This window comes from Chrysoperla carnea, chromosome 3 (genome assembly GCF_905475395.1).
Source record: "Chrysoperla carnea chromosome 3, inChrCarn1.1, whole genome shotgun sequence".
Classification (NCBI taxonomy): domain Eukaryota; kingdom Metazoa; phylum Arthropoda; class Insecta; order Neuroptera; family Chrysopidae; genus Chrysoperla; species Chrysoperla carnea.
Genome location: NC_058339.1, coordinates 8,329,199 through 8,353,889, shown reverse-complemented (window position 1 = coordinate 8,353,889; position 24,691 = coordinate 8,329,199). Strand labels below are relative to the sequence as shown.

Genomic DNA, 24,691 nt, shown 5'->3' with positions numbered 1-24,691 from the left:
GCAAGCTGCAATACCCAACACTTGAAAGATTGTTAATATTGGAGAAAAGTATTTTAATATGCATTCACTTTTATTTTTGTTGTTTTTATGAGACATTTTTTATTTTACGTTTTATTGTTCGAAGGATTTAGAAACTACCAATTTTTGAAAGTCTGTTCAATATATTTTATTAATCATTGAGAGTATACTATATTGGTTTGTTATCTAGATTTTTGATTATCAATTCCAATCTAATAATAATAATGTATACAATCTATTACACTAAATATTATATTCAGTTTGAAAGTAGAAAGAAATGTTTATCTACATTTTTTAATCGATTCTATTATTCGAGTTCCTGCTGCTTTCTTTACTAATTAATACTAGTGCCGCTAAAAAAGGGAATAATGAAGGAGGAATTCATTAAACAAATTTTATGATTTAAATATTTAATTTTTCAACAAGTTTATCGTAACAATTTTTTTGATATTTAAAATATAAGTCTTTTTTTATCATTTACTGTTAATTAAAATTGAAGACAAGAAAATTGTCATTTTTTTGAGGTTTTTATCACAACCGAATTCGTTAAGGGCATACATTAATATAAAAAAATTTAATTCAAAAACACATTAGTACCATCAAAATATTTCGTAGATTTTTTTTTCATCTTTCTACGTCAGCCTGAAAGACAAATACCTTTCTGTTTGAGACAGCCTTTAACTAAACTACTAAAAATTTGTTCATAATAATACATTTACTTAAACTCATAATTCTTAAAATTAAATTTTATGTTTATTAATGTTTCGTTAAAAACGTGGACATAATTTTTCGTCATCTATAGTAGTTACAACTTCAGCATGCCTTAGTAATTGTTGTTCAAATTGACCATCTCTAGACACTTGTTCGGGACCTTTTAGCGCATTCTCTCTAATAAAATCAACCACTATATCTGGATCAATTTTTGACATTAATAAACGACTACCCCATGCGACCAATGCAAATGGCTGAAAGATTAAAATTTTATATATTAATATTTATTTTCATTACATTAGTATCTATTTAAACATTAAATTTTTGATTGATTCATTCGATATGAAATAATTATCAAAAGCTATGATTGTAACTAACCCTTTCCGGAGATAACCATCTAAAAGGTGTGATAACATGTCTGTACAAACAATTTACAACGAGTCCTTTTAAAAGTTTTATTTCTTGTTTATTAGCACACGGATGATACAACATTACAATGGAACCATGTTCTAAATTATGTATCCATCGTTGCTTTGGCAAATATCTATATTCACCATATTTAGCCCATAATGGACGATGTGTACCACTAAAAGAAAAAACACACATTCAATTAAGTTAAATGTAACAAAGCAGTCAAAAAACGCTAAGAACAGTGAAGAACAATGCTAAAAAGTACATTTAATATTTCAGGGTCAAATCTCCTGGGGTGCCATTTCAGTAGAGCTATTGTATTTCAACCAAGTTTGCGTATTTACAGATTTCTGTATAAGTGGTACGTTCATTGTACAGTGTGTCACATTTAAGATGAAGACATCCTAATATTTTCGTTATTTATAGAAATATTGATTTGAAATTTTGCCTTGTCATACAGGGTGATGGGTCACGCATCACCAGGATAAGTGAACCATCACCAGGCTCCCTGACTTTTAGGATACCCTGTGCATTAATTATGATTTTATTAAACTAGCTTTCAAGAGTGGGGACAGTGGGCGTATTAATTTGTATCGAGCAAAAAGAACTGAGAGCGATAACGAATTATATTTTAAAAACAAATAATCCTACGCAAAATTTTCTTTTCATTGCCATATTTGTATTTTATACACGATTAACAACGATTAAAAAAAATTAAATACTTACAATGTTGGTATTAAATCGGTGTATGTAATATTCGCGTTCATACACTCGTGTGCTGCCTAGAAGAAGGAAAGAAAATCATTAAAAAGAAGTATTAAAGATTGCTAAAAGTCTTAAAAAATGTAATAGTAATTGAAAGTTTCCATACCGAATACGATTTTGGAATATGATCCCTATGAGATATTGGAAAGACATCGAAACGTGGTGCATAAAGCAGTTCATTGTCATAACATGTAAAATCGGCACTATTATAATCCCAGTCTATTGTTAAATTCATCTGAAAATTATTTTAAAAAAATTTTAATTAATATATTTGTTAATTCAAAATACATCAAAAAAGTGTATTTACCAATCCGGTATCACACTCAGCGGAAGGAACCCCCATTTGGACACCATGCTTAGGATCGTAAAGATCATGGTCTGTTGGTAAAGACGTTCGAGGTCTCTTAGGAAACCATTTTCCGTGCCATTCTCCCGATTCCTTTGGTTCCTCAGCAGCAGTGAAATATTTGTTGACAAAATCTAAAAATAAAAACTTTGATTTATGTACAAGTCAAGGACGTTCTCAAAAAATCACGCTGTCCTACGATCATCTTTATTAAATCGTGTATATATGCATTCTCATTAATGCCCTTTACAAGCAGGTAAATTTTTTAATATCCCTTACGGTGTGTGTGAAAAACCATCCCTATACTTTTTTGTAGAACGCAAAATTTCCTTCAATTTTTTTTCCCAGATATGGTGCTTTAAAAAAATATTATTTTTCAAAATTCGCTAAAAAATGTCAAAAATGCAGAATTCTACCTTGTTTGTTCTGTTAGACCCTAATTATGATGAAATGTTGTTGTAATTATGGTTCTTGGTTGCAGTCACTAACTTTGGACATCCCCTGGTCTATAATAGACTATAATAACAATAAGTTATGCATTTCATTAGAATAAGTGCATTTTCAAACTGGTTTGTTACTGTTTTATGGTTCAACGGCATATCAAGAACCAGACATTGCAATATCCAAAAGTTCATGTACCTGCGATTAGTATTTAACATACATAAACGTAAGACCTATTAAAACTATTTGCAGAAATATTTCCATTTCTTGTTTTTGAATACAATTTATAAAAAGAGTATTGTAAATGATTCCACAATAACTTTTTTATTCTCACTTTTTATACTTTTTCCTTTGATTTTTTTTCTTTTTGACAAAATGTGTAGATTTAAAAAAAATTAATTTTTTCTACAACAATTCACTTTGGCTAAATTTTTCGATGCGATTTCGGTTTTCGATAAAAAATTATTTATGTAAAAATTCAGGAAGTGACGGGTATATTGTTCATTGTGGGCACCAGGTACCTCTGAGACCAAAAACCTCCGGGTAACGAGTTTGAAATCATTTTCATCCTCCCCGTATGTTTATTAATATATAATTTGATACCTCCTACATCTAAGTGTCTCTATATTGGTGAAATAATTTGATAAATATGTATTGTTTTTTGTTTTCTTTATAAATAACGACAACAAAATATTTTTATTGAAGGTGATACATTTTAAGCGCTTTTATTGCAATCAGCTCTCGTACTATAAAATCTCATTCATAAAATTGTGAATCACAAAACATACATTATATGATGAAGTATTGTTTACATACTCATCTAACATATTTTTGGGAGTACAAAGATTAGATTACATTTATAGAAAATAAATAAATATAACATAAATTAAAACTTACCATTTAATTGACAATCTCCTAGTTGTAGAATAATACTAATTATAAATAGACATAATATAAATATTCGATTATTTGCCATTATAAACGATACAAAATGTATTATTTTACGGAGCTAACTAACATAAGCCGTACGTTAACACCGTTCAAAACTCCAATGTGACAGCTAGCTAGAAGTAATCACTTGTAGTCTAGAGTAGTAGTAGTGGAAAAATATGTTATTCCGGTACCACCACCTCCGTAATCTACAACAGTTTCCACTATTACATAGTACGGGCGATCAAGCCACAAAATGAGGGAAAAACGGTATTATTGGTTAACGCAATTAAATTTCGCAATAAGGTCAAAACTATTGTGAATGGATAGGTTTTTATCGTTTTCTAATACACATTTACTGATGATGAGACCCTCTAAAATCAGTCCGCCAGACAAATATTTACTCCAAAATCATTTCAGGCCTTAAGGCCTTAATATTTGGAAGTTTTAAAGTTTTTCGGGAGTTTTACAAATGAGTGATTTTGAGGTGCTCTTTTCGAATTTCCACTTTCCAATATCCTGGTGAAAAAATTTCATTTGGATTTTTTAAGCAGAAAAACTTTTTATTTCCTGGGTTACAAGTGCAATACCATTTATAGCGGTATTCCGCTCGGACTATACAGCTTTACCAGATGCATGGTGAGATAACCTTCAACATTGCAGAATCAAATAATGTATTGTTTGTATAAGTTAATTTATAAAGGGAATTCTCTGTGTTTTGATCATTTTCTAAGATTTTCTTTATAATTTGTTATTTGTTTTTTGTACATTACAAGCATTAATTGTTTTAAGTATCTAATTAATTTTCATTTTTTTTTTTTTTTGAAAGTTTTTTTCAGTTCATGACCCCAAAAATATTTTCAACATCAACAATAAGCTCTTATGGATATCAAAGATTACACCAACCGCTTTCTGATTCAGTAAATTTTTGTAGGCATTGATAAATTATTGTAAAATTTATTTTCTACAACAAATAGAATAATGCTATTTTACTTTGATTATCTATTAACCATTATATTCCTTTAATGTTAAATCAGGGAATTTCGTGTCGGATATCTTTTTATTTTTGAGGACATATGATAGTTATATGACAACTTTTAATCAGATTGTCATAAAACTGTTATTATTCATTTTAAAAACCGACTTTTGTATAAAACGACTTTTTTAATAGTAACATAAATTCAAAAACTTATTACTAGCTCGGCCCGTGAGTATTTCCGCTGTGCGGTACCTATGGAAAAACAGGCTAGAGAAATCTTATATATTTAAACGAGCAATTCTTGTATATATATATATATATATATATATCAACGATCTTGGAAATGGCTCCAACGATTTTCATGAAAATGAGTATGTAGGGGTTTTTTGGGGCGATAAGTCGATCTAACAAGGTTTCATTTTAAAAAAACGTCGTTTTATTCGTTTTTTCATGAAAATCTGAAACATACATCGCAAAATATGACTCTTCCTGACATCTATTGGTGTATATCGTAGTTAATGAAATACAATGCAAATTATAACTCTTCCTGGCATCTATTGGTGTATATCGTAGTTAATGAAATAAAATACATTACCGGGACATTCAAATTGGTATTTTTGTGGAGACATTTAAAACGGTCTTCTATTAGTGATAAAATTTGTGTCTTTTTAAGAAAACCGAGCAAAGCTCGGTCATCCAGATATTAATATATAAGTAGAGATAATTTACTTTCTTTTTATTTATAGGCAATTTTATAACATGCATGATGTACAACTTGCCTACATAATGAACAAATCTTAATATTGTTTCTTTAGCCTGTTTTTTCTTAAGCGGTACATTTTTAGACCATTAATCTATTTTTCGTCCATAGCCATCACGATAAGCTTTAAAATGACAGGTAAATCATGAAATTTGAGAAAGAAGTAAGGAAGATCTGGCGTGAACAGGAAAAAACAGGCTAAAGACATAATACATAGAATTACATTTTCTAAAATCAATGTTTGGATAGGTTTAGAAACAATCATCAATAATTAATTTACTGAACCATATAGTTAGTGGTCTAACTCCCAAAGGCCATGACCACTACGAATTGTTTTTTATTATAAAAGTGCATTGGTTGTTCAATTTTGAAAAAAATTATGTCGAAATACAAACATCTGATTATATTTCTGGATATTATAATAATTGATTCTTATTCCAAACTAAAATTGGATAATGATATAAATATTTACGTAATATAAGATACACCGTGTCACAAAAGCAAAAAATGCTAGTTTCAAAGCCATATATCTTATACCGGCAACGAATTCGATCTAAGTTTTAAAGTGGGTGAAAATAACGTTCAAAGATTCCGTTACATAGATACATGGCTACCAAGCTACCATAAATACCAAGCTAAAAAAGGCGTGTTCTATGGAAAGTTCCTAGGTCGTCCCGTTACTGTTGTGACACCCTATATAAAAAATGCAAACACACACGTATTATACTTAGGTATTATATTTTAATTGCAAATTAATAGGTAAGATATTTATTTAAAGATTTAATTATCAATTTATTGAATTAATTAATCAAAAATGTTGAAATCAAATAATAAAAAGTATCCAATACGCTGTAGGTATATACAAAATTATCAATTAATACAGATATCAATAAAAATCGTTATATATTTTAAATTTTGTTTTATTTTTTAAATTTTGTATACTATTTTTTCTTTCAAAACAAAATTATCAATTAATTAATTAATTAGGAAAGGTAAGTATTAAGTTAATTATATAGTTATTAACAATCCGAGTGGCTGTGTGGGTATAGCACTTGCTTCTGAAACCAAGGTGCGTTGGTTCGTATCCTGGTGTGGTTAATATTTTAACTTTTAAATTAAATGAATTTTTTCTGATGTTAAAAATTTTCCACTCTATTTATAGTTTAAATAATCTATTTAACCCGCCCTCTTGCTATAAATAACGTCAATTATATATATGTCATAAATCACTATTCTGTCAGGGGGTGGGAATTAAAATAAATATATCTATCTCACTCTTTAAAATCATGTTTTCCTATTACAAAATATTAAAAATATGTACAAAAATGGCTTTTTTATGCCAAAATTTGAAACTTTTTAATAGGAGAACATTTCACATAGTTTACCACACTCATATTCTCCTATTAAAAAATATTAAAAATTGTATTTATAAAATTAAAATCGTTCGTTAAGATTAAAATTAGAAATTTTGTAACAGGAGAACATGTTATATATTTTTTCCTAATTTTTTATAACATATTCGCCTATTACAAAATATAAAAAAAATACTTATTTTGCTTGCTTTTTTGTTTGTACATGCTAAAATTTACTCTTATTTAATGAAATTTCATAAGATTTTGTAATAGGAGAATATGTTATTTCATAAAAAAAAAATTCATGTTAGTCCCATTTTCCTACTTATGTCATAAATCACTCTTCTATCAGGGGGTGGGTTCTACTTACTTGTCCACCCCCTGACAGAATAGTGATTTATGACATATGTTTAACAATTATCTTAAAAAATTGACATTCTCTCGGTATAATGACTTATTAAATTAAAAATTGAGACAATGCTACGTACGAACCGAGGGACTCTGTAACCGGAGGCGACTGTGCTACCCACTACTCTACTCTAGACATATTATACCTATTAATAATGTAATATAAATGTACTTTAGTTTTGGGTCAATATTTATAAATATAATGTATTAAATAATTGTTTAAGTAATATTTAATGAATAATTATGGAAAAAAATCGCATAATAAACTGGGATTCACGATTGACCATATAATTTAAATAATTAAATAATTTTTTAACACCATATATTTATAAATATTGACCCTGCACTAAAGTACGTATAGCTCAGCGCTTCATCTTCTGCTTCCTCTATTTCAAAAACGGTACAGCGTATAAAAAAAATAAAGTATAAATTTTAAAAATCATAATAGTCAAAAACTTTAAATAATTACAAAAACAAAGTACATCTGAATGCCATCTGTGGTACACATATTGCACTAACTATTAATTCCGATGGCGGTGTCATCTATGGTAAATAGATTGAATTAACTAATTTCGCCGGTGGTGCCATCTATGGTAAATCGGTTGGACTAAAAATTAATTTCGTCGGTAGTGCCATCTATGACGAATATACTGAACCAATAATAGTTTTTTGATGTGGTGTCACTTATCGCATAATTGCCGAACTAACATTTATTATATATCGACGGTGGTGCTACCTATTTTAAACCGGTTGAACTAAAAATTAATTTCGATGGTGGTGCTATCTATGACAAATATAAGGAACTAACAATAATTTCTACTGTAATGCTACCTATGGTAAAATTGTTGAACTAACATTAATTTCGGCTTTGGTGCTACCTATCGCTAATTAATTTAACTAACAATTGCCATTAATTATATTTAAAAATTTTAAAAGCTTCTATTCAAAACACAATGTAATATTTTAAAAATTCTTTTTTGTGTACTTGAGTAGCTTTAAATGAAATAGAATTAGATATAAAATTAATAAACTAATGCAATAAACATTATAAACATTATATATTGATTTATTGATTTATTATATTTGTAATTTAATTTATTATTAACGAAATAAATATATTCATTTTATTTCATTTTTTTTTTTTAAATAAGTGAAATCATCCTTAAAACTCTTTTCTTTAATCAGTATAAAAAAACTTTTCACTATTTGTTCGTTTCGTTCTGTTTAGATAGCGAACGAATTATTTGCACCTTATGTGCAAATAAAAAGAAAATGTAAATCTTTTGGTGTAAATCTAAGTGTACTCACCTATCATGATGTTCTCTTCTCCTAATACAAATATTAGAAAATTAAAGTAATTTTCGGCCAATAAATAAATAACATACAAAATTTTTGCCCTAAAACCTCAAGTCCTAAAAGGTATTTATATTACGTTATTGGATAGTTGAATATGTCAAAGGTGGAGTACTGCCTAGCCCACTAGCCTTTGATTACAGAGTACCTTGGTTCGTATCCATCATTTTCCCGATTAATTTTTAATAAATTATTATGTCGAGATAATGTCATTTTTTTAGATAATTGTTATGAGAACCAAAAGCGACAAATAAGTAAGAAAGCGAGGTATATTTTATGTTATTTTAATTTTCACCCCTTGACAGAAGAGTGATTTATGACATAAGTAGGAAAGTGAGACTATCATAATTAATTTTTTTATGAAATAACATGTTCTCCTATTACAAAATCTTATAAAATTTCATTTAACAAGAATAAATTTTAGCATGTACAAGAAAAAAGCAAGCAAAATAAGTAATTTTCTAATATTTTGTAATAGGCGAATATGTTATGTACGGTGATAAAATATATAACATGTTCTCCTGTTACAAAATTTCAAATTTTAGTTTTACCCAGCGTTTATTTTTAATTTTATATTTTTTAATAAATTTTAATATTTTGTAATAGGAGAATATGAGTGAGATATATGACATGTTCTCCTATTAAGAAGTTTTGAAGAAATTTGAGCATAACCAAGCCATTTTTGTACATATTTTGTAACAGGAGAACATGATTTTAAAGAGTGCGATAGACAGAATTGTGATTTATGACATACGTATAACTGACGTTATTTATGATTATTTAAATTCCCACCTCCTGACAGAATAGTGATTTATGACATATGTATAACTGACGTTATTTATAGCAAGAGGGCGGGGTATAAAGATAATTTAAACTACAAAAAGAGTGGAAAATGTTTAACATAAGAAAAAATTCATTTAATTTAAAAGTAAAAATGTTACTCACACCAGGATACGAACCAGCGTACCTTGACTTACTAGACAAGTGCTATACCCACACAACCACCCGGCTTATTAATTACAATATAATTAACTTAATACTTACCTTTACTAAATAATTAATTGATTGATAATTTTCTTCTGAAAGAAAAAATAGGATAGAAAATTTAAAAAAATAAAACAAAATTTAAAATATATAACGATTTTTATTTATTTATAAAAAAAAAAAAGTGCGAGCCGTCACGGGAAGCCTGGCAGATGTGAAACGCCACGCCAGAAATCGGTTTTATGTGCGGCTATAGATGTTTCACATCAAAAAGCTTTCAGATAAACAGTATCTCAGCTATACGTACCTTATGTGAGAGTACCGTCAATATTGATAAATATAAGGTGTTAAATAATTATAATATTACAGGCTAGCGTTCGTATCTTCATATCTCTATGGTTTAAACCATAGGCAAACCCTGAAGGAGTTATAACTGTCTATGATTATAACTATCAGTCTATATTTGTTTGACGTGTGTGGGTTCTCAATGTCAACATTTCAAATCTTAATCTTACCAAAACATTTCTCTATATTTTCCACATGGTAAGATCAAAAAATACAAAATACAGATTTAGTAAGATTAAAGTGATCCCGTGGAATAAACAAAAATTACTTGGCACTGTTGATTTGTGAATCAAACACACAAAAAAAATGGAATATACTTCTTTTATCAGTGAAGAAAACATTATACTTGAAAAAAAATTAAAGACAGAAGAAAATGAACAAGTAAAACCTGAATTTATTAAAGAAGAACCAATTGAAGACGGCTCTTCCAGTGCTGAAACAATAAAATATCGCAAAGTGAATTTAAATGAACAATTTCAATCCGCGTATAATTATGAAAATATTAAACTAGAACAAGAATTACATACTGAATTAATAATTAAGGAAGAAGAAAATGACTTAGAAAATCAACGAAATAACATTGGAGACAAACGTTTTTCATGTAGTGACTGTGATAAAACTTTTAAATTAAAAAGATACCTAAGTGAACATCGACAAATTCATACTAGAGAAAAATCGTATACATGCGACGTTTGTAAGAAAACATTTACTCGTCTATACAATTTAAATACACACAAACTAATTCATAATGGAGAAAAACTATTTTCATGTGAAGATTGCGGAAAAACGTTTATTCAGCAACGCTATTTAATTTCACACAAACGACTTCACACCGGAGAAAAACCTTATTCATGTGAAGTTTGTAATAAAACATTTACTCAGCGAGGTCATTTAAATGTACACAAACGAATTCATCCTGGTGCAGAACGATTTTCATGTGCAGATTGTGGTAAAACATTTACTGAGCAACGCTATTTAAATTCACATAAACGACGTCACCACACTGGAGAAAAACCGTTTTCATGTAAAGTTTGTGAGAAAACATTTACGGAGCAACGCTATTTAAACTCACATAAACGACTTCACACTGGAGAAAAACGTTTTTCACGTAAAGTTTGTGGTAAAGAATTTAATTGGGAAATATGTTCAAATGCTCATAAACGAATTCACGCTGGGGAAAAAGTTGGATTTCCTTGAATTCAAGTTGAAAGGATGTCTTGGCATTCTTTCTGGCCGTGGGTTGTATACAATTTTCTTTATCCTCCAGCTGAAAGAGCGATCTAAAAATCGTTAAAATGAAAGTTACCTGTAATCATTTAGAAATACCAATAAAAATACAATTGTAAAGTTAATTGTTTTTTTTCTTCAATTTATAGCAAAAGAAAAATTTTATTTTAACAACTTAAATTGTTAAAATACATAAAGAAGTATTCAAGAAAATTATCTAAACATGACTGAATTTAAAGGCTGGAAAAATCTCCTCCGATAAATACTGAAATCCCGAAATAATCAAATCAACTTCAAAGTTTAATTTTATTCTTGAATAGGTCGCATATTAAACCAATAGCTTATTTGTTTTCATTTCTTTTTGTCCAAATTCCCATTAAACTGCATAATTCTGAATAAAGTCTGAAGGACCTGGGAAGTTATTGACCATGAGTTTCATTTAGGCGCGCGCATTCTTCCAGACGACCAAGTTTTTCGTTACATTCCGCAGGATTTGAATCACCTATTATCAGTTCCATTTTTTTTAGTGCTTTCACTGTTACTGGTCGATATTCTGGTATTATATTACAGTAGAACCTCGATAACTTAAACCTCTGTTACTTCAAAAAATACTATGTTCCCTTCCCATCAGAGCCCAAAACCTCTATAACTTAAAATACGCAACCTCTATAACTTAAATAAATAATCTCTGTATAGGCCCTCAGTAACTACATAGAAACATGTACATACCTCTATATTAACCTTTACCCTAACATAGACCCTTGATAACTTAAAACCTCTATAACTTAAAATATTTTGTGTTTCCCTTGGACTTTAACTTATCGAGGTTCTACTGTATTTAATTATAAACTTACATTTCGACCTGATGGGGTTTTTTCAGAAACTAGCCTTTTAGGATTATAATCGCCAAAATGAGAAAAAATCCGAAATTTCGGATTCGGTGCTCGAGGTTACAACTTGAATTATTCAATTAAACCAACATCATAAACAAGTTTACAAAAAAACCCGAACCACCGGATTTCAGACGACAAGGAACAAGTTTACCGCATTGGTATAAAATACGATGCAAATGTTCCTTTAATAAATTACCGTTTTTCATAAAATTCGAATTAATTCGTCAGTCATTTTGTTTTCGTTGATTATAACAGTTAATGGTTATAATTTCATGATGCTTTTTGACCAAAGAAGGGTTTTTTAGCAGACATGTATGCTCATTTATACTCTTACAAGCGACAGGGGATCATAGTTCTATTTTCATACTTCATACTTGTCCCCCAGGATTCAGAATTATGTGAATTCCAAATAAATTTCGTTTTTTGCCCCAATTTCCTTGACCGTATATAATTACGTATTTATATGTGGATTCCAGCCAGCCTTCCAAGTGAAGCTACATTATTCTTACTCACTTTTGCACGTTACGTTAAGGTATTAGGAATAAATTATTATCTAAACTAAAAAGTATTTATTATTTTTCTTTGTTTTTTCACAATACTGGACTTTTACTATTTTCTTTTAATATTACACACATTAATAAAAAATAATTTTAAAAAAATTCTCGAATGAGATTGTTTTACTTAATTATAAAATATATTACACGATTTTAAACTAATTTTACATAATGGAAAAAAGTTACAACTTAAAAAAAAAAATTATTATATAAAACAATCTTGTACATAGGTAGTTTGTATTAGTTTCAAAAAAATCTCTTATCTTCTATTCAGTATGAATAATTAGTATGGTCGCGGCCTGTCCCGTCCACCACCACTTCTGTAAATAAATTAATACATTATTAGTCGAATCAGAGTATTAGAATCAGTTTTATCAACAATTGTAGATGTAGTTTATCATAATTTATTTATTATTTTTTAAGATTTTTAATGCACAGTACCCGGGTTTTCAACACAATAATTGAGTAAAAATAGTTTTAAAAAGAAAACTTTTGGAAAAAATCGGAGGTAAAAAAAGAAAAAATGAAACTAAGATCTAGAGTGAAATCCATTCAAAACACGGTTTTATCGCGGAAAAAATTGCGTTTTTCGTCATATATTGTCCATTTCTATTAAGTTTCCATCTGTATGGCTTCAGCTCTCTCATTTTTTGTTTGTTTTTTAGCGCTACAATCCCCTATTTTAATACCTCATCCCCTATCAACAAGAAAAATCAAGCAAATGACTGAGTTAATTGTTGAAATACCATGTATAGACAGTGTTTACGTCACGCAAGTAAAGATATCCACTCTTAGATATAAAAAAACAAAACCATCCATACGTATAAAAAAAACTGCATAAATGAGACCTGGTATCAAAAGAGCTCCGTAATACTGAGAAATCCTTACAATATTGTTTATAATTTTTTTTGGAAAATAACTTTAGTGTTGATAAAACTGATCTTCAATATTTGTGATAATTTATAATAAATAAATATATTCAACTGTAACTTTAGACAGGATACTCATGCAAGAGGAATCACACTGTAATTCGCACAAGCGTTTGATAAAGTTTTTTTTAATATATCCCGATATATATTTACAACAGAAGAAAAATACAGCAGATTTTTAACTGTGCCAATCGGGAAAATTTTTAAATAAAGTAAAATTGATCATACCCTCTCATAGGTCCACCGCGATCTCCACCTCCACCACCGCCTCCTCTACCACCACCTCCTCGTGGTCCACTGTTTCTGTCACCTCCTCGGCCACCACCTCCAAATCCACCACCACCGCCGCCTCGGCCACCTTTGAATCCACCGCCGCCTCCTCCTCCACCACCACCACCATGGCGTGGTCCTCTGTCATTTCCTCCTCGTGGTGGGCCTCTACCGCCACCACCGCTTCCACCAGAACCTCCACCACCTCCTTCTGGTTTATTTTCGCTACATCTATTACATTGATTTCTCCAAGCAAAATTCGTATTTCCACAATCTGGATTTGGACATCTCCAATCCCCATCTCGAGATTCTCGACCTCCACCACCACCAGAACCACCTCTGTCATCAGGGCGCCCACCTCGGTCTCCTCCACGGGGCCCTCCTCGGTCACCACCACGTGGTCCACCAAAACCACCGCCGCCACCACCACCATCACGGCCACCACCACCTCCTGGTGGGCCGTCACGTTTTCCACCACCACCGCCACTTCCGACACTGCCACCACGACCACCAGCGCCACCCCAATTACTACTTCTGGTGGCCATTTGTACTTTAATTGTATTTCCCATAAACTCTTTACCATCGAACCATTCAATTGCAGAACGTGCGGCATTTGGATCATCATATGTAACTGTGGCTTCACCTTTTGGTCTTCCGGTGACTTTATCATTATACACCCAAATTTTTGGTTTCATTGAACGTTTATCAGTCTAAAAAGTCAAGAAAAATTTTATTAGACATGAAAGATTATCACAAATACAATGAAATAAAATTGAGAAGTGTACATTTGTTACAACAGGAATAAACTTCAAATATTATAAATTTTAAACAAAGAAGCGAATTGTGTTGTTAATGCTCTTGCAGGACATCAAAATTGAATTTGAAGATTTAAAACTTCAAACACAGAGTGCAGTCTGCGAAATACGGCTTTTTCATTTACAAAATGATTCTTTTTTATGGATAGATTTTAATCAAGTTCTTATCACATATTTTCTATCCTAAAGTTATTCTCCTCTTATCGATTACAACATAACCGCAACTTCAATATGAAAATATTTTTTTTATTTATTTAAGTAAGATCATTTTTTGAGAAATAAGGAGACTTTATCAAAATTTTATTTGTTAAATAAATTATAAACGAAATCAAAGAAATTATATTTGAAGTAAACTGACCTTAATAATACCAATTGCACCAAAATGATTCGCAATATCATGTTCACTGCTACCGGGATTCATGCCAGATACAAAAACGGTATCTTCTTGAACAACCATTTCATTTCCACCCCCTCCACGATAGCCTGCTCCGCCGCCTGTAAGTAATTCATTCGAACATTATTAATCATGTACAAAGGGGGCTCCACTATTTTTATAATATTTCTAATTTTATTTAACTTCTAATCGTTGAAAGTACCCGTGATGTTTAAATTTTTTTTTTTTTTTGTATTTTCAATTAGTTAATCGATAATCCCTTCGGCAATTTTACGATGATAAACCAATTTTAAACAATCCCATGATTTTATTTTACTTATACGCTGTTCAGTTACTTTTTCCAAAAAATAAAAAAACCTTTCAGTTGTTGAAGTAGCCAATTTTATACATTTCTCTTTAAGGTGATCCTGTAATTACCGCCATTTATTAAAAATTAACTAAAATCATGCTGTATTTATAAGATGCCATGTTCGCTAATAAGCTTATTTTCACATTTTGCAAAGTTACACTTAGTGGGAAACAACTGTTTCAAATTTTTTTGGATAGTAAATATAAGATTCAATATCTTTGTATCTGTTATAGACTCAAGGTTCAAGATAATTTTTTGTTTTATTGTGTCAAAATGTAAAAACTTATGAAAAAAGATACCATCCAAGTCATTCAAAAGAATAACTTTTTCGAGTTTACTACTTAAATTACGATTTTCATACAAGCACTCGATATGGAAAAATATGAAAAGTAAAAATCTAGTGTTCGAACCTTTTAATTTTTAGTAATACGAATAACAGACAGAGCATCTATTTTTCGAAACTGGCAATGACCTGACGGACACAGCAAACGGTGCACTCAGCCAACGTATACTTTCGTACAATAAAAATGTGACAAAGCAGTATATCAGATATATTTGGTGGCATTAAAACACATATGTATTAATTAATGTGTATTTTTCAATCACCAAATATATCTAATGTAAAACAGACAAAGCATCTATTGTTTGAAACTGTCAACACACTTAAGAAAATCGCACTCCAGTCGCACAATTTTTTTACCTTGTGACTGACAAAATAACGGTTGTATTTGGATTTGTAACTTTTTTTGTAGTATGTGAGACAAATTAAACACATTCCCTGATATTTAGAAAGCTAATTCCATTGTTCAATACTTTCAAAATTGGGCACAACTTGAGCTGCATTTTTAGATTTTCTGTTTTTCTCATTCTGTAGACAAATATAACCAAATTTTTCAACACCTTTTTTAATTTTTTCTACAGAAAGTGAGGAACACCAAGAAAAATACCACAAGTATAATTGAGTGTAAGCCATCTGTTACTGAGTTTTCAAATTGATAGAAAATTGAAAACCTTTACTGTAAATGAAAGACGGTGTTTCTACGCTATTTGTAAAAATATAATACAGACTTGCAATTGAATGTCGAGTTGTTTAATTTTACCAGTTCAATATGGTCTGAATTTCACGTCGAATGTAGACTTTAGATTTTCAATTGTTTGTGAACTTCGGTTTTAGAATAACTTAGTCAAATTACTCTTTGGTCTCAAATCTCATAACTTTGATTGTAACAACACATCACTTAAAACAGAAAAACTTTTGATAGAAAACCGTGGAAAATGAGCTGTGGTTGATATTTGAATGGTGTTATTTTTCTTCTATAAATGGAATTAGATCATTACAGAAACTTATCGATCGCTGTATATTTTTTATCAGCAAATATTTCGTCGATATTTCTTGTAATCATAGAAGGCACGCAGAAGCATTAAGTTCTCGAATAAGACTTGCTTTTTTCCCCAGTTTTATGGAGATTTTGCGTTAATAGATTACATTTAGTCATGAAAAACTCATTATTTCAAAACAGAGAAAAAACTTTGATATGATAAAAACCAGATTATACTGTTTATTAACAAGAAAGCGCGCTTGCGCTAAATTTCTAAATGAAATTCAATGGTAATTGTTTTTTTTTTTTTACTTTCTCAACAAAACTCTGTGGAACAGGATCACCTTAAATGTTATATTGACCTAAAGGCGATTTATTACGTTTTAAATACCTTATTTTTGGATTATTCTTTAAACACAGTTCTCATTATGTCGCCACAACAATTGTAAGACATTTAACCTCATTTAAAATACCAGTTTTTGTGAATCTTTAATAAATACACTTGAAATGATCATTTAAATTCAACCTTCTAAAGCCGAAGAGATAATAATAATACTTTTTGAAATGATGATTATTTTGTTTTTAAAAAAGAAAACCTTAGATTATTTTGATACCAAAAAATGAAACACATCAATTTAACGAGATACCACAAGATCCTACACATTATTACACGAGGTGACTTATGAAAGAGCTTTTTTTTTGCACATAAAACCATGATTTTTCAGTTCTTTTGTCTTTTTATTTTTAAATTTGAAAACCTAACATTATAAAATACGTAAAGACCTAAAGAATCAGGGTTTTTCTTTTTATATTGTATTTAATTTTGAATTCTAATGGAGAAATGTATTCCCAATACTTTTTTCGTGGAAAGATACCATCATTTTTTAAATATTTTGCGTTGATACGTGAACAAAATTACTGAATATAATAGAAAAGCTTAAGGACGTTTGATACAATTTTGATAAGATGACACTGAATATGTAAAAAACCAACGATGATTTGCATGAAGAGTCACGTTGTGCGTGCCAGGCTAAATGCAAAAAATTAAAGGAGCTAAAATAATTGAGTAGCTGAAGGTTATATCGGAAGTTCGGGAAAAATACTAACTAAAGTGTTTTGTTCAAGAAAGCTTACATTACAAGATTATTAAAATTGATGATTGAACGATTTTTGGTTAATGCTTCCCAATACTATTGAAAATTATGTCTAAAATTTGAGTATTACTTATTAATCGTAATGTTATAGCATCATAAAAATCCCTTGTTTCATTCTCGAATTGTATGAAACGTCCTTAAATAAGCTGATAAACGATTTATAACGTTATATTATTTTAAAATAAATCTCAAGTGCAGCCCTTTCATAAAATATTTTAAATATTTGACAAAAATGCACCAGAGAAATGTGCCCTGGTGCTTTTACCTTTGTTAAAACCACCCCTGCCGCCACTGCTAAAACAGAAGTAAGGGATCAGTATCAGTACAGCCAGTTGGAAACGCAGACACGATGAGGCCAAACTTCATGTTGGCTAATAAATATTTCTATTAGTACGATTAGTCAAAAGCTGAAATTTTAAGTCCGTCTGTACGCATTCTAGAATTATTTAATCTATTTTGTTAAAACGTCCGTCTCGAATTTTTTTTTAAATAACCATACCACGCACACTTGCAATACCTTTTTATTGTTTTTTAAAAACATTTTAAGATAACCAATTTTTGTATTTATTTACTTAACAAAACCAACCATTCTTAAAAGGGGAAAAGACCCATCATTTTGAAATATTTATCAAAATAAAAAATATTTATGTCTAAGTCAATTTAAAAGAAAAATTATATAAAATAAAAATTATTTTTAGTGGACCTGTTGAAAAGACGTACAATATAAAATTAATAGCACCATTGTTAAATGAACACAATTTAAAAAATTTGTTTACTAAAATCATTTGCATGAATTTACATGTTAACGAGCGAATAATTTTTACACCTTACACGTTAAAATTGTTATTTATATTGATATCACGCAGACAGGGAAACTGAAATATTCCACGATTATAAATAAGTTTCGATGAGTAGATATATTATTATGATGCTGATGGGAGTTTTTCTGGAATATTTTTAGTCTAGCCTGCAAGCACCATTTTGGGATGAACTTGAGACTATTTATGGTATATTTTGATAAAAGAAATAAATTTTCAAGCTCGATACTCCATAATTATACATGCTTTTTCACATTCATCGTTAAAAAAAAGATAAGACAACGCTCTTCGTTTACTCCAATGGTCTTGGTTTGATTCTTCGTAAATTCGTTTTAGCGCAGATCGCCAATAAAGCATTGCGTACGAGTAAAAAAATGCGATAATTGTAAGAACAATTAAATATGTACAGAATTGAGTTAATTATGTTCATAACTCAACGGCGGTGATAATTATCAATTATATTAATTTTGATAAATTAATTGTATGGTCACATCTCTACCCCTTATTCTATTATTTTAGAAAAAGGAACTATCAAGTACCAAATTTCTCTTAGACATACTGGAAAGAATATTACCAATAGATATGATGTACTCTTTGGAAATATGTCTGAAAATTTTAAATTTACTGATTTACTACATTGAATCTCTAACCTTCTTCAATAATCTCCCTAGGTTTCAGTTTCCTGTTAAACCCCGAGTGATTGATTGAGAGGGATACAAAAAAACCCGAAAAATATGAGAATAACCGTTCTCTATTTTTGAACTCTTAATAGGGTATTCTACTATTTTTGAAAAAGTACTTCAAAATGTTGATTTTGCTAATAAAAAGTCAAATTTTATAATTTATTTTTGACTAACGATAATACCCTATTATTGCATCTCAATAAATTTCTATAAAGTACATAAAACAAAATCCTTAAGTGTTCGGAATAATAAAATGGGACTTGTTTTGCTATCAAATTTTTTACGGGCGTGTTTCCATGATATCCATACAAACAAAAATTTTAAAATGTAAATAAGTTCTGAAATCATCTGCTTGTTAGCGTGTAAATTGACACGACGTTAAAGATATTCAAATAAAATCAGAAAAATGCACAATTTCATTTAAAAAAAAGCTAAAAATGCTCCGAATATAAAAATAAAATACGATTCTTTTAATTTATTTTGTAAAATTGAATTCTGAGTTAGGATAATAATAAACGTCTCTTTTTTAGAGAAATTGTGCTATAAATTCTGAGTCAAAGATACAAAAATTTCCAGTTTTTTATAAACCCGTTATGTTGAAAAAAATAAAATTAACACTTATGTCGCTTTTCAAAAAACTATTAACCTTTGATTGAAAAATTTGTTCCGAAATTACACCTTGAACGCAAATTTCTTGTAAAACCCCAACACAGTAGATTTAGTTACTTCATTAAACAATTTTCAATAAAAATTTAAGAAGTATTTATAAAATTCTGTCTTAAAATGTAACTCGAATATACCTTTTGTGTTCGAGAAATAATTGAAAATTCTCCTTTTACATACAAAAAACTCGGGTGTACCTTTTTTTTATTAATTTGAAACCAAAATGTGACGACAGAAAAATTGCAGAAATTTTTTTAAGTACCTTTTTATTATTATTAATACACCAAAAATTTGACTCGAATATTTTAATAAAAGCCCTTTGTGTTTTTAAAATAGAATACCTTTTTTTAACTATCCGGTGTTTTCTTTTAATTTATTGATAGACTTAATCATATATAAATTACTCACCCAAATCCACCAGGTCCCCCCTTGCGGTCACCGCCTCCACGGTTGCCGAAATCACCTCGGCCCCCACCGCCACCACCTCCTGAAAATTAAATATATTTTGTTCAAGGTTGTGCAAATCGCCATATCCTTTTTTGTGAGAGGTATCAAATTTTCTACTGTTTTCTCTTTACAACTTTTACTCTGATTTGGAATAAAGCAAAATCAATGCGGTTTGCATCTAAACTAATCAAATTTCGAATCGTCTCGTTTCGGCCATTTTTAGCCATAGTGAATGGTTTTAATAAACTTAAAATTTTATAAAATTTACTGTACATTCAGACAGGATACTAATGCAGGAGGAGTCACACTGTATAATCTACATTAGCGTTTGATGAATGTTTTTAATCTTCCCTTTCAAAAAAATACACAAATCCATGAAGAAAAACATTTGCAAATTTATTAAGAAAGGGTAAACAAATAACTAAAATTTGTAATAAGTTGAATTCTTACCGCCCCCACCGCCTCTTCCATAACCTCCTCCTCCACCGCCTCCTTTATAGCCACCACCGTCAGAATTGTATCCTCCTCCACCACCACCACTTGGTGGTCCACCATATCCTCCTCCCCCACCCCCTCCTTGATTACCACCAAAATTATTACGGCCACCTCCTAATCCTCCGCCGCCACCACCACCACCGTAACCACCTCCGCCTCCACCTGAAAATAAATTTATTATCAGGAATGTTGTCTTTGAATTTTAATAAAGAAATATATTTTGATAAATTAATTGTATGGTCACATCTCTACCCCTTATTCTAGTATTTTAGAAAAAGGAACTATCAAGTACCAAATTTTTCTTAGACATACTGGAAAGAATATTACCAATTGATATGACGTACTCTTTGGAAATATGTCTGAAAATTTTTAATTTGCTGACTTACTACATTGAATATTTAACCTTCTTCAATAATTTCCCTAGATTTCAAGTTTCCTGTGAAGCCGAGTGATTGAGAGGGATAAAAAAAAACCGAGAAATATAAGAATGACAATTCTCTATTTTTGAACTCTTAATTATTGCATCTCAATAATTTTCTATAGATAAAGAACATAAAACAAAATTCTAAGTGTTCGGAATTATAAAATGGGACTTGAAACCTAATTAATGCGCAATTAATTAAGAGTGACAAAAAACCGAGAAATATAATTTTATAGCCGTCTATTTTTGAACAATTAATTGTTGTATCTCTACTACGACATATTTCGAATTCGTAATTTACGTAAACAAAATGCTTTAACTTTGTTTTTCCCAGACGTGCTCGGATCATTTAAAAAAATGTGGTGTAAATAATATGAAAATTTCATTGCAGTTAAATAGAGCTGTTCACGCCCACGTGAAAATTTCTTATCTTCACGTGATACTATTCGATAATGTTGGAATAGCTTTTTTTTCGTTAAATATTTTTATATAATTGAGTTTGTTTCGCTTGAAATATCAACGATTAATGTTTTACGCTAAACTATTTTGGAATTTCTAATCGAAAACCTTGAGTTAAATGCTCATTTTTCGCGAAAAATTGATAAAAAACAAGTGAAAACAAACAAATGACTGAATTAATTGTTAAAATACCATGTACATAAGTGTTGATGCCGTAATCGTTTATTTTTTGACGTCACGTAAATAAAAAAAAGATATCCACTCTTAAATAGCCAAACACGTACATAACTGATAATCCCATATTAATACATACTATAAACTTTGCACCTAATTAGCGCCCTTTTGTGGGTAAACGGTGATGTTTACAAGAAAATGTTTCAAACAAAAGTTGTTTATTTTTCTATAAGGAACATTTTTTACATTTAAACTTTTGTTCTATCTCTAACGGTTTACAAGATAAGTACTACGGACCCAAGACCTAGTTGACCCATGTTGCTCATTTACGAACTTGATCTCACTTTCACGTCCTGAGAACGCTATAAAAACTTCAGCTTGATATCTCTTTTCGTTTTTAAGTTATCGTGTTGACGGACAGACAACCGAAAATGGACTAATTAGGTTAGTATAAAATATGGTTAACAACCCTAGTTAAAAGGGTTATATTTTAAAGCGTCATTGAACCTAGAACATTGGGGAATTGGTTCACCATGGTTCAGAATATTAAAAACACGTATACTCTACGAATAAGTATAAATAACCTACCTTGATTTCCTTGATATCCGGAACCATTGGCGCTTCCACCAGATTGTCCCCATGAATTACCACCACCACCACCACCGCCGCCATAACTTCCAGAATCATATCCTCCTGAGCTACCATAGCCACCACCTCCTTGGGCTGAAGCTACCGGTGGTGGAGGTTGTGAATAATTTCCATAACCACCAGATGCAGGCGCTGAGCCTCCATAACTTCCATACCCTAATTAAACGCATATAACTAAAATTAGACACATATGACCTTGATAAATTATTTTATTGATTAAACGATGTTAATTTGCCAAAAATGAAGCCATTTTATTTATGAAATGATTAAACTGTTCGAACTACTAAAAACCCAATTTATAATGTATATAAATGGACTATCTGATAATTCAAAATTTAATATTCGACAAAGTAGGAAGCATTAAATCAATAAATGTATTCAACACTATGCCTTTGTCGAAATTATTAATTTTATAATTATAAAAATAAAATTCATAACGTAAAAATATTACCAAATATTTAAATAAAATAAAAAATACAATTGAATGATATATTATTGACTAAATGATTTTTAATATTTATTAAGATAAAAATAAATAATAAACTTACCGCTTCCAGACATATCTTTAACCCACAAATACTACGCGGGAAATGGATGCCGGTTATTAATAATATGGCGTACGCGTAAGGCGTTGTTGTGCCAACATGCGCATATTGATTCAATTGATGTACGCATAAACAGCGTTGTTCATTGTGATTGGTTAATAATATTTTTGTTTAAGTGAGCTAAATTTAAATGTTCTTAAAAAATGTACTTTTTTGCATTTTATAATGAAGGATGATTTTAATTGAATCATTATTTCAGGAAAATAATTTTTAATAATGGAATAAATTATTGCGATGATTCTCTTTCAAATCCACAATTATAATTAACATTTATTGGGGGAAATTCGAGAAAATGTTATTGCAATAAAGGATGATTTTTTTTTCATTTTATTGTGTTTATTAGTTGAATTAAGATTGGATATTTCTTAAAACTTTCATGTGAAAATTCGCTATTTCAAGAACGGTTGGTTTTAGGACAAAAAGAACGAAAATTTTGAACCCCTCCTAAATATAATGCTTGGAAAATTTTTCCAAACAATACCAATGCAAATTTTTGGACAAATCATTTTATTGTGATAATCGGTTGAATTATAGGATCATGTGAAAAATGAAAATTCGCTATATCTCGACAGCGACTGGTATAAGTAGAAATGGAGTTTATTAAAAACTTGAGTTTCCTTTAAATTTTGATTCTAGAGTAGGTTTGTTTTTCCACGTGATCATCCCTAATTACAATACCATGAAAATTGCTATGTAGTCTGTTAATTAAAAAACAATCTTCGATAAAGGTTTATTTCGTAAAAAAAAACTTTTAACAAAAAGAAAACCGATTTCAAAAGAAAAACTTTTCCAAAACAAATTAAAATGCACTAAAGAATAAAAAAATAACGTAGTTAAAATTATTGTTATTTTTGGAGTTGGTGTCAGCCACGGAAACAACTCTGACAGAACAGTTTGATACATTAGCTTGGCTGAAACCGACTCCAAAAATAACAATAATTTTAACTACATTATATTATCGTTATTTTTTACTTTTTAGTGCGATTTAATTTGTTTTGGAAAAGTTTTTCTTTTGAAGTCGGTTTTCTTTTTGTTAAAAGTTTTTTTTTATTTTGTGATTTTTAGTGAATCTGAAGTGCACTAACTAATTTATCACTAAAAAAAGAATCATCGAAATCGGTTAGCATGATATTGAGTTATTCGTCCTCTTGTCGTGCATACTTAATCCAAATTTAAGACTTTTATGATTTTCTCATGGATACCATTATCAGAACTCGATCAAAATGAAATGGGACCACACGGGAAGCACTAGCTTTCAAATAGATAAAGAATTATCAAAATCGGTTCGTCCAGTCGAAAGTTCTGAGGTAACAAACATAAAAAAAAATACAGTGGAATTGATAACCTCCTCCTTTTTTGTTTGAAGTCGGTTAAAAACAAGATATGATTGTTTGGAAATTCTGTTATTTTTATCGTTGGCACTTTTGTACAGACTGCGATTTTGGATGAAAGAATGGATAGAAAGTTTATCAAGATAAAACCAATTGAATCTCTATTCAAGTTTTTGTTAAGTCAGTTTCGTGTGGAATCACCATTTAAATAAATACGACAAAAATTTCAAAAACAGATAA

General features: G+C 29.9%; 3 protein-coding genes across 4 annotated transcripts; 1 reads left to right on the top strand and 2 right to left on the bottom strand.

Annotated features, from left to right (window-relative positions):
- Positions 1 to 491: 491 nt before the first annotated feature.
- LOC123296931 lies at positions 492 to 3,770 on the bottom strand. The gene is made up of 6 exons (XM_044878646.1): positions 3,590 to 3,770; positions 2,213 to 2,385; positions 2,012 to 2,140; positions 1,867 to 1,922; positions 1,108 to 1,315; positions 492 to 983 (listed from the first exon to the last, which is right to left on the bottom strand). Exons 1-6 carry the CDS (start codon positions 3,666 to 3,668, stop codon positions 786 to 788), a joined length of 843 nt encoding a protein of 280 aa, XP_044734581.1. The 5' UTR covers positions 3,669 to 3,770; the 3' UTR covers positions 492 to 785.
- Positions 3,771 to 10,109: 6,339 nt separating this feature from the next.
- Positions 10,110 to 11,000, top strand: LOC123295821 (gastrula zinc finger protein XlCGF67.1-like). The gene is made up of 2 exons (XM_044877282.1): positions 10,110 to 10,259; positions 10,686 to 11,000. Exons 1-2 carry the CDS (start codon positions 10,110 to 10,112, stop codon positions 10,998 to 11,000), a joined length of 465 nt encoding a protein of 154 aa, XP_044733217.1.
- A 1,636-nt stretch (positions 11,001 to 12,636) lies between these two features.
- LOC123296926 (RNA-binding protein cabeza) lies at positions 12,637 to 23,148 on the bottom strand. 2 transcript variants are annotated; one of them, XM_044878635.1, is made up of 8 exons: positions 23,064 to 23,148; positions 22,456 to 22,671; positions 20,769 to 20,975; positions 20,280 to 20,358; positions 17,973 to 18,001; positions 14,850 to 14,986; positions 13,635 to 14,386; positions 12,637 to 12,797 (listed from the first exon to the last, which is right to left on the bottom strand). In XM_044878635.1, exons 1-8 carry the CDS (start codon positions 23,074 to 23,076, stop codon positions 12,761 to 12,763), a joined length of 1,470 nt encoding a protein of 489 aa, XP_044734570.1. In that variant the 5' UTR covers positions 23,077 to 23,148; the 3' UTR covers positions 12,637 to 12,760. The 2 variants fall into 2 exon arrangements, with proteins under 2 accessions (XP_044734570.1, XP_044734571.1); XM_044878636.1 differs by having other exon boundaries at positions 17,973 to 17,998.
- Positions 23,149 to 24,691: the final 1,543 nt, after the last annotated feature.